The 11186-nt window shown below is 43.7% G+C and overlaps 1 protein-coding gene across 3 annotated transcripts in view; it reads right to left on the bottom strand.

Annotated features, from left to right (window-relative positions):
* Nucleotides 1–348: 348 nt before the first annotated feature.
* erbb2 (erb-b2 receptor tyrosine kinase 2) overlaps nt 349–11186 on the bottom strand; it is a 72456-nt gene continuing 61618 nt past the window's right edge. For 2 of the 3 annotated variants that reach the window (XM_072561170.1, XM_072561168.1), the window contains exons 18-27: nt 10658–10780; nt 10034–10132; nt 8885–9070; nt 7269–7427; nt 6829–6904; nt 6070–6216; nt 4266–4363; nt 3453–3626; nt 2670–2940; nt 349–2496 (exon numbers count right to left, since the gene is read on the bottom strand). In XM_072561170.1, coding sequence (XP_072417271.1) covers nt 2165–2496; nt 2670–2940; nt 3453–3626; nt 4266–4363; nt 6070–6216; nt 6829–6904; nt 7269–7427; nt 8885–9070; nt 10034–10132; nt 10658–10780 — 1665 coding nt within the window. In that variant the 3' untranslated portion in view covers nt 349–2164. The remainder of the gene's footprint in view (nt 2497–2669; nt 2941–3452; nt 3627–4265; nt 4364–6069; nt 6217–6828; nt 6905–7268; nt 7428–8884; nt 9071–10033; nt 10133–10657; nt 10781–11186) is intronic. The other variant, XM_072561169.1, reaches the window with a different exon arrangement.

Raw genomic sequence — 11186 nt, 5'->3', positions numbered from 1 at the left:
AGTCTCTCGAGTTAAATCCCTCCATTCTGGTACCATTCCAATAAATCCCTTCTGTGCCTTCTCCTTGACCTCCAAGGTCTTGGACAACCTTCCTGAAGTGTGGAGCCTGGGAATGGACATAATTCCCATCAGATGCTGTGAGCAATTATGAAAGTTATAGCCATTTCCTAGTCCATTTCCCCTAAACTTTGCTCCAGTTTGAAGGATCATTGTTCACCCCTTTTTTCTCACTGCCTCTTCATTCCCTGGTGACCAACTGAGAGAAGGAAATGTGCAAAGTTCCCAACAGGGACACACACTAGTGTAATGAAATGCAATGTCCAAACTTGAAAGCAAAGTAAGAAAACATAAAAATAGAGTGAGATTTATTTGCAGTATATAGTGTTTTACATGATCCAGATTTAGAGAAAATGTACAATGGCTGGGGTAATTCACCACAGTAATTTCACAAAGTCAGATCATATGCTTATTGATTGATCCCGAATTGACTCCAATGAGCAATGCAATTTTGTAAAGTCTAATAACAGCCCAGGCACGAGGAGTTTCTGTTAGTATGTGACTATGATGTGGAGGAGCTGGTGTTGGACTGGGGTGAACAAAGTTAAAAATCACACAACACCAGGTTAAAGTCCAACAGGTTTATTTGGAAGTACTAGCTTTCACAGCGCTGCTCTGCTACCTGATAAAGGAGCTGCAGTCCAAAGGCTAGTGCTTCCAAGAAACCCTGTTGGACTATAACCTGGTGTTGTGAGATTTTTAACTGAAGTATGTGACTATTACACCCTTGTCCATGCTGAGGGATAACAAGCTCCTGTTGCCTGCACTTGGTAAACCCATAGGATCAAGAATGAATCCTCATCACAGCATAGCTCTAACTGCACTGGAGTCTAATTGAAGACCAGTTTACCAAACAGTAAATCATTCCAGCCTGGCCCTCCATTCAAACAAAGCAGCTCTGAGCCTGCAACGGAACAATACAGATGGCTAATGGAGTGAGGGCCACTTAGGCAATTCCATCATCAGCTGTAATCAGAATAAAATCAAACCATTTCCCAGAAAGAAGTAAAAGTGCTCATATTGAAACATTCACATCAAATGGATACTTCTAGAAAAAATATCTTTTACAAACATATAAAACTCTTTCCCCATAATCGAATATACAAAAACTCTGATCAAATGGATTTAAAAACTCATGAATTTCAGAATTGAATAATTTCTACAACATTCTCCAAACCAAAAGCAATTCATTTCCAACATTCTGTTGTACAAACTTTAAACTTCATATACAAAAAAAAAGTTAATTCCTTTTAATGTTGTTCGGTGAATTCTCACATCTTGCCTGCTGCTTGTGATCTCTCTCAAATCCCAGTATCACCCTCCATCCCCCAGTCGGGATCAGCTCCTCACTGCCTGTCCTTTGATTCACCCAACCAGGGTTCGGGGCAATACTTATCTGTTAAATGTGATGCTGCCTATTCCCATCAGAAACAGACACCCAGTATCTCAGAAGCTCAGAGCCTTTCCCACACCTAAACCACTGGGGTGGCAACCCTCAGGGAAGAGGTTGAGAGGGTCTAGCCATTGCACCTGCGGAGAAGGTGGGTGGGTGGGGGGGCAATACGCAGAAAAGGGTAGCTGCACTGAGACTCAAGCAGATCTTAGATGTGGGATCCAGTCTGGATGGCCTGAAGGATTCACAGTGAATCACCAGCAATCCCTGGATCAGACTGGGAATTGTTTTTTGCTAATCGTGAATAGTTTTATGATTTTTTTTTTTTAAGAGTTACAATAAGAACAGGACTCTGAAGGAACATTTCACATTCTGCCTGCTTGTTTCCAAAAGCTCTTGATCAGTGGCCTAGGTCAGTACAGTGTTTACTGCCAGTTCACCTACACTACATCTCGGAAGAGTTTCACCAGTTAACCTGGGCTCTTTTGTGAAATATTCCAGAACAGAAATTGTGGCACCAACAAATGTCTCACTCAACAAAGCCTGTTTACAGTAAGATTTAGTTAAGGTGCTGAGTAAAATAAGCTGCCTTTTTAACGGATGCTGTTAGACATGAGAGATGTGTCCTTCTGTTTTGAGTACGCTTAGGTTCTGATTGCAGTTCAGTCTTCAGGCAGTGAGACAGCTGATTATACCAGAAGCTGCTGGATTCCTCTACACACTGCTAGCCTCCGCCAGGCCAAGATATTCAGCGTTCTCCGCTGTTGCAACCCGGATGTATCCATTGGGTTGTGTTAGTGACGGGGTAGCAGGGCTCAGGCAAGGATTATTCCCAGAGTGTAACCTGCTTGGGAGATCAGGCGGCCAATAATCAGGATGATCAAATGGTAGGTCCTTGTTCCCAGACAGACTCTGTTGAGTCAAATATTCAGGATTTTCCACAGTGTTTCTGAACTGACCTTTTGGGATCTGGGGCCCATTCCTGGCATTACCTCGAGCCAGAGCTTGGCTGGGAGATAAGGTTTCATCTGCCTGGTTTATGTAGTCTGACAAGAAACAAAAGATGAAGATTAGAAGCAAAATCAGGTCATGTTGGTGCCAAAGATCAGACCCAGACTTCACCAGATGCACCCTCTGCCCTACCTCCCACATGAAGAATTAGCAATGGACTTTTCAAAGCAAGTCGGCAGGAGAAGGAACAAATATCATCGACATTAACCTGTTTCAGTTTGATCAGAGCCCAGTGAGATGTAACTATCCACCTCATCTTCTCCCTCATCGGTCAGATGCACTGTGGGATCGGAGCTGTATCGCTGAGTGACATTTTCCTCTCTGGTAGGACAGCAGGGCACTCCTCTACATCCTGAATTCTCAGCCTCAGTGCAAGTGTCGACACAGGCAGCAGCTGTTTGTGAAGCACCAGACACCAGGCCAGAGCTCTGTGCAGCCTCTGACCCCTGACCTTCTACTTCTGCCACACTTGTTGCACTCTAAAAAAGGAAAGAAAACAAGAGGATGTCAGATCGGGACTGGATACATTTAACCCCAAATATAATGACTTTCTCCATCAACCCGAATCTGGTCATTAGACTGACTCCTACGTCCAAGGGCCGTTGTTCAATAATGGATCCAGTAACTATCAGTAAGACGTTTGACTGTGAAGGCATCACTACCTAGCCTCAGCCAACACAAAGACACTAATTTCCAGTTGGACTTCCTTTTTAATGGCCACCCCACGCCCAATTGTTCTCCATGATCAGGCAGGAGTCTGAAAGGGTTAGCAGACACTGCCAATTACAAATTGTTACAGCAACAATATGTGCAATACTGCTCCACAATTTGGCTTTTGTGACCTCCGAACACACAAACACCTGCTCCTAATCCAGACCTCCATTACTAAAGCCCCAGACTGGATGGAACTGGACTCTGCCAATGGAGGCAGATTTAGGTGTCTTGACCTGGTCTAAAAGGAGCTCGGTTAAACACTGTTACAAATATTTACTCTGGAAGATGACATTCTGCTCCTGTAATGGGTGCGGGGCTGAGTGGTGAAAAACCCCTGATGTGGTACCAGATACTCTTCAGCGTCGATCAGATCCTGCATGTCCTCATCTTCCAGCAGAGTGCGGTAGAACTTACTGTCGGTGGGGCTCTGAAGGACCATCTGCTCATCACCCTGAAACAAGACAATAGGAAAACCAAGATCAGCTTAGCATCTCTCAGAAGAAATCAGACTCTGTCTTGCATCTGCTGAAAATGAGAAGGGGTCGTGGAAGTAACATGGAAGTAAGGTAATGAGGAACAGGAGGCATGACAGAGAGACTAGGAGGAGGGAGGAGAAAGCGAATGGGGGCGAGCAGGTATAAGAGAGCGAGAACACGAGAAGGAAGGAGAGAGAACAAGGTAGGGAGGAAGGAGAGGGAGAGAGAATGGCAGGGAAAGAGGGGGAGAGAGAATGGCAGGGAAAGAGGGAAAGCGAGAACAATGGAGGTGTGGAGAGGAAGAGAGAGAACAGGATAAGGAGGGAGAGACAGAATGGTGAGGAGGAGGAAGAGAAAGAAATGGGGGGGGAGGGAGAGAACTGAAGGAGTGAGAGAGAATTTGAGGGAACGTAATGTACAAGAGAGCATGTGAGTGAGCGCAAAATCAGGTGGACAGAAAAATACATAAGACAGAGAAAAAAGGAAAAAAAGAGAAAAATGAGAAAAATAAGAGAGAGACAGACAGACAGAGAGACATGATGTGTGCAGGAGTCTGAGCAATTAATTGCGCCCAACATCAGGAAGGCCCATGTAGCAGCTCCTCTGGCACTTACCTGGATTACCACATATCGGGGGGGGTCTCGGGCCATTTTAGTAAACTCTGTCACCAATTCACGGAACTTGGGTCTACATTCCGAGTCGATCATCCAGCCTAGTAGAATAATCAGGAAAGCTATCAAAAACCAAGCTCCACAGGCATACATCCTGTCATCTGGATGAATTTCAGATTTAGTGAGTGAGGATTGTAAAGAAAATAAAAATTTTCATTGATTGAGTGTCATTATTCTCTCAGAACACCCTGAAGTGTTCCAATGCCAGTGAAGATGTTTCTCAAGTACAGCCGCTGCTTGGGAGAAGGTAGAGTTTGGTTATTGGCTACTGTTAACCTATTTTCCTTGATTATGAGAAGATTCACATTTTCAGAATTGCAAATTAGATGTAAAATAATTGTTTGCAGATACTTGTAGGTCACAAAGAAATTGCAAATTTGAGTTTGCTGCTTCACTCCAATCTCTTTACTCTCGGCCCCTGATTCCAATGAAGAGCAAAAATAAGTTCCCAGAAACAGCAGCTCTTTTTTCGTTCAGCACTCTACAGTGCTCAGATTCAACATCAATTCAATAATTTCACATCATTACCACTGCCTGTATTATTTGGGATGGTATGTATTTGCAATTTTGCTGTTGCTATCTACACCTTTCCCAAGCCCATCTTTTGCTTCTTGCCTTGTGTCGTTTGCACCAGTTATTTGGTCTTGTGACAATGAGGTTTAAAGAGGTTATTTTATCCCTGCTTTTCTTTTGAAGAGAGATTGTAAGACAGAGATGCGGAACTGCCCAGTAAAGACCACTTGTATAAACACCTTATGAGACCTTGGGGTTTTTCATGAAGTAAGAACAATGGAAGTAGCCTGGGTGTGACCAGCTCTAACAGACCAGGCTTTCTAGTTTTTGTTAGTTTTAGGTTTAACTTTAGCTTTAGAGAGAAGCTATTGGGGTCTCCAAAATGTTGGAAGCTTCAGTGAATGTCTCCTGACAGCTATATTCTCTGAATTTTCTCGATGTGTTTTCTCTCCTGGTTTGGAGAACTGCATGTCAGAATCTGCCTCTGAATTTTACTTTCTTCTGAAGTGTTTATGGGATGTTACTATATTGGAACTGTCAATTAGGAACAGTTACTGTATCTACTATTCTGTTAAGTTTCCAATAGAGTTAAGTTATTCTAAATTCCTATTTCTTTGGTTGCATTTTAACTACAGTGTTGAAATAAATTGTGTTTTGCATAACGTTGAGTAGCTTGACCAGTCACATTGCATCGGGAACAGGTACTGCACATTTGTCTTTAAAATAAGAAAAGGTTAGGGTCGAGGTTACTGCCTTAAAATATTTTGAGGGGGTCTGGTCTGGCCCATAACAGTCTTTAAGTCTCTCCAGCCTTCCACTCAGTCATAGACTTTCCCCTTTCCTCCTCACCCTGCCTCGGGACTTGATTAAGATTTGTTACGTCTCCATTTTCCAGGTCTGAGGGAAGATCACTGAACTGAAAAACGAGTGAGTAAAAATTAAAAATGTTGGAAATACTCAGTAGCTCTAAAAGCAATTCCCCCCCCCCCCCCCCCCCCCCAGGTGGAGCCATACCTGATGAGTATTTCCATTATTTTCACCTTTTAAACCAAGAGTTCTTTTTGCATTAAACTACCAAGTTTACGGCATAGATGAGCACAATGCTCCTGTTTCCCAGGGTTCAGTCCAGTACCCGGGGATTTTCGACTCTGTGGAGAGCAGTCTCACATGATATTTTTGTGCTGCATTCTCTAAGCTGCTGTTCCATGTTGTGTCCAACAGATTTCTAACTCACATTTAACCATGATCATGTAGACATCAATGGTGCAGATGGGGGGCTGTGGGAGTCGCTCTCCCTTTTCCAGCAGGTCAGGGATCTCACGAGCCGGGATACCGTCATATGGTTTAGCTCCAAATGTCATCAACTCCCAGACCGTTACTCCTGCAGGTAACCAAACATTTTTTACTTTATTGCACAAAGAGTACGGCACATACAGGTATCAAGGACATTGCTGACCAGTAGCCACCTCGTACCCACAGGAGATACTTTTCAAGACCTACTACGGAAGCCCGCAACAGTGGATAGGTGCAAATCCATTCATTTAAATGGGAAACATACCTTCCCAGCAGCCTCCTGGTCCCTGGTTCTGGATCATTCCCTATAATATGTTTGGGCCGCGGTAAACTGCATGGAACTGAAACCGCGGTAACCAGATGCATGGATTCAGGGGTTGCCCTGTATATGACTGTACTGGCCATTAAACATGTATATCCTGGAGCTCCCTCGATCAGTGCATTCAGATACCCAGGTGCTCTCAGTGCAGCTCCATAACCGGTGTGAGCACCTCAGGCAGCCAGCTCCCTCACTAAGAGTGAATTTTACCAGATCATCAGCTTGCCACAAATATCACAACATTAACCCTGATGGATTCAGTTAGAATTTCCCAGCAATCAAACTGTAGATGAAGCTCTAAGGCACTCACCTTATCTCCTATATATGCTGATAATCAGAATGTGCACTGAGAGGTCACAGTTACAGGGCTGGTTTACATACCATAACTCCAGACGTCACTTTGGTGGGTGAATTTTCGGTGCAAAATGGACTCTAATGCCATCCATTTGATTGGAACCTAAGAAAACAGCAGACAAGATGAATCATTTTACATTCTGTGAACCCAAAAGCATTGATTCTCACTGGCAAGCAGCAGGAAAACAGTCTACGGTCCTGATCACTGCAAACCCAAACATATCAGCTGCAAAAAGAAATTAATTTATAGACAATGAAGAACATTCAGGTACACACTGAGCTTGGACAACTCAAGTCGACAAAGGGAATAAAGGCTGAGGTGGAAACTCTCGGGGTCTGCATGATTTCCCTCATTAACTCTAGAATTTCGGTAATTCAGATTAATCACATGTAGGCAAGGCTTCCTCAAACAGTACAGTCTGAATTGAGGTTGTTCTACTGTGACACTGCTAATAGGCAGCATTTACCTTCCCGCCATCTGCATGATATTCTGTCTCATCAATGTCCAGCAGCCTAGCAAGCCCAAAGTCTGTGATCTTCACGTGGTTTGAACTTTTCACAAGGACATTCCTTGCAGCAAGATCACGATGGACCAATCGAACGTGATCTTCCAGATAGTTCATTCCCTGAGTGAAAGAGAACATCAGTGAGTGCAACTCCAGCCCCTAAGCTCACCTTTAACTTTATATCACAACTAAGATTTTTCAGTTTTTAAGATTAAAAGCAGACAATGGCATATCCTACCCAGTCTATCCTACAAAGTCTTCTCAAAAATATCTAGACTTGCACTAACCTTTGGACAGTCATCTTGTACATCAGCCAACCTATGGCCTACTCACTGAATCATAACTTAAAGCCAATAACACCATTTGTGGGTACGTTTAGCCCCATTGGCAGTAGACACAGCAGAGGTGACAGCATAAAGGTATACAGTCAAGAGAATGTGACCCTGGGAATCCTCACCATTGATTCTTGATCCCTGGATCCCATGAAGTTTTCTGTGGTATCACATCAAACAGGGGCAAGGACACCTCTTGTTGTTTACCACCAATCATTACCACTCGTAGCTGATCAGTCAGTCTCCAGGCTGAACACAACTCGGAAGAAGCAAGGAGGATAGCGAGGGCACAGAATGTAATCTGTGTGGGCAACTTCAATGTCCATCACTGACTATCTCAGTACTACCACATCCAAATGTGCTAGCTGAGTCCTAAAAGATGTAGCTGCTAGAACTGGGTGCTATTCTACATCACTTTTACCAGAAGCAATACCAAGCATACCTAAAATGAGCTGTCAACCTTAGTGAAACTACAACACAGCAGTACGTACGTGTTAAACAGCTGGAATAGCATGCTACAGACAGAGCTAAATGATCCCAAAACTGATGAATCAGATCAAAGCTCTGCAGTCCAGTCACATCCAGTTCTGAACAATTAAACAACTAACTGGAGAAGGGTCAAAAAAAATCCTCATCTTTAATGGTGACAGGGGCCAACACATTAGTGCAAATGACAAGGCTGAAGCTATTGTAACAACCTTCAGCAGAAGTGCCAAGTAAATGATTCTTCTTGACCTCCTTCTGAGATCTCCAACATCAGAGATGCCAGTCTTCAGGCAACTTGATTCACTACACTACCAATAACATGTTGAAGGCACTAAATACAGCAAAGGTTTAGATTAGATTCTGTACAGTATGGAAACAGGCCCTTTAGCCCAACAAATCCACACCGACCATCCGAACAGTAACCCACCCATACCCATTCCCCATATTTACCCCTGACTAATGCACTGAACACTATAGGCAATTTAGCATGGCCAATTCACCCGCCCCACACATTTTTGGATTGAGGGAGGAAACCGGAGCACCTGGAGGAAACCTACGCAGACGAGGGCAGAATGTGCAAACTCCACACAGACAGTCGCCCAAACTGGGAATCAAACCCAGGTCCCTGGCACTGAGAGGCAGCAGTGTTAACCACTGAGCCACCATGCCACCCTGACAACATTATGGCTATAGTGCTGAAGATTCCTGCTCCACACGAGCAGTGTCATGTGTCCAGCTCAGACCTCTCTGCTGACATACCTTTGCGATCTGCACACACCAGTTGAGGAGATGCTGAGATCCAATTCGGTCCCTGTTTTCTCGGACATAATCCAGTAGGGATCCAAATGGCATCAGCTGTGTTACCAGCTGAACAGTAGATGTCAGGCAGATTCCAAGCAGACGACAGACGTAAGGGCTACTCACTCCCGCCATTATGTATGCCTCCTACAATACACAAAAATACCTCAGTAGTCTGTGCCAATCAGCGCTGTCTGAAACTCCGCTATAGCAAGTACTTCTGATTCTGAGTTGTGGGAATTGGCAAAATTTCATCCTCACCTTCAGAATGAAACATTAGGGATTAAAGCACCTTTCTATCTTTGAATTCAGTGTTGATTGAACTCAAGGCAGATACAGAAGTTATAATATTTCAGCCGCTTCACCAAGGAGATTGTAGATTGTGAGCACCACAGAGTCTGGGATTTAAAGGGCACTGAGTAGAGAATGAAATCATCTGCAGGAAAGTGGATGATGACTGAGGAAGGTGGTTGATTTGGAGAGGGAACAGAGTTGGAGCACACCGCCCTCAGAACTCATATTGATGGGAGGGCACTCACAAACTACTGAACCAATGGACCAATGAGACAGGAGATGTGGGAGTCTTGAACAGAGCTTTGCTGGGAGGCCACATGATGAGAATGTGCTTGGAAGGTTCCAGAACCTGTCGAAGTCTGAGGAGAAATTCAGAGCAAAAAGAAGTTTTACTAAAATGCTAAAGCACTGATTTGCAGAGGTTCTAATTTCACTGGAATCAATCATGCTGGAAACTAATCCACTAAATGTTGATTGGGCAGAACTGTTAAGGTGAAAATAACTGGAGAAATCAAAATCCACCTCAGTAATTTCAGAAATTGTCAATGGAGGACAGAGAGGCTGGAGCTAGCAGTATGTGGGAATCATCATCTGTTGATGAATGTGGGAAAATGGAATGAGAGTTTAGCTATTTCTGGTGGCCTGCCCTGATTCCATTTCAAACTGTGAGGGGAACCTATTGCACCAGAAGCTAGGTAATCTGCATCACTATAATGCTCTTGATTAGTCATAAGGGTAACAAATGGCTATATTCCTGTGGCATTTATTAAACCAATTGTTTGAATCGCTGGCTGATATGTAACTTGTTACACTTACATCCAGGATATCTTTGTTAGCTTTTGGAGACGTTCCCTCTCTTAAAACCTTAATAGCGACAGGAATCTTCACATCTTCATCCTCCGGCATCCAGACTCCCTGTATTCAGGAAAGTAGACATTTGAGGCCATCGGGTGAAGTCTCTTAGCAAACTTACCCAGAACAGACTTACAAAGTAATTGGTGTAAATCATTCATAAATGATGCTTCTGCCACATCCTGTCAAGTCACAGGTCACACCAGCTAATCACTGGGTGGGTAAATATACCTAAAATTATTTGAGATAAATTCTGGAGCCGAGGAGTGGCTCCACAGCGAGTGTGACGTAGGGAAGCTTTCTAAATTCTCCAGCAGCACCCAAATGTGGAACCAGCTCGAAACTCAACTGAAACGTAAACTGATGAATCAGTTTGTGAAATGTGGCAAGTTGTATTTCCAGCTTCCACATTTCAGCAATTGTGGCCACTCAGAATTCAACAATCCAGATGGACCTGAGGACTGCTACCTGACTGACACCTGGCTTCAAACCAGTCACACAGTTAAACAATGGATGGAAAGAAGGAGTAAGTTGAAGAAGTGATCAGAATTTCTCCAGGTCCCAATGCACAAGGGTCTCTTTACTCACCTTGTAAACTGTCCCAAAGGCACCAGATCCCAGAATTTTAACTTTCTTCATTTCAGTTTCCTTCAGGATTCGGATATGGGCCTGGTTTGGAACAACTCCACTTGGGGTCAGTGGTTCAACCAGCTGAAAAACAAATTATCAGACAACAATTTAGACTGGGGATTCACAGGGCACCTTGGAACCTCTTACATTTCTGACCTGGAAAACCACTTCAAATTCAATACAGAAGTGAATTAAATGAGTGAGAACTAAAATGTGAATCTATTCTGGGAAGAACTTATTTTCTTTAGTCTGATCAAAATTGAAATGACGTTCAAGGTAGGATGCAAAGTCAGTGGTTGGTAGTTACTTATCAGGTGAGTTACAGTGCCACTGCACCACTGGTTAAATCACACAGTCCTACCCATATAGTGAGACCGTGTACCATGACAGAATATGATGTGGAGTTGAGTCTGCACATTCATAGCTGAAAAATGTGTTGCTGGAAAAGCGCAGGTCAGGCAGCATCCAAGGAGCAGGAGAATCGACG

Source organism: Chiloscyllium punctatum, chromosome 42, assembly GCF_047496795.1.
Source record: "Chiloscyllium punctatum isolate Juve2018m chromosome 42, sChiPun1.3, whole genome shotgun sequence".
NCBI lineage: Eukaryota > Metazoa > Chordata > Chondrichthyes > Orectolobiformes > Hemiscylliidae > Chiloscyllium > Chiloscyllium punctatum.
This window is presented reverse-complemented; position numbering and strand designations above follow the sequence as displayed.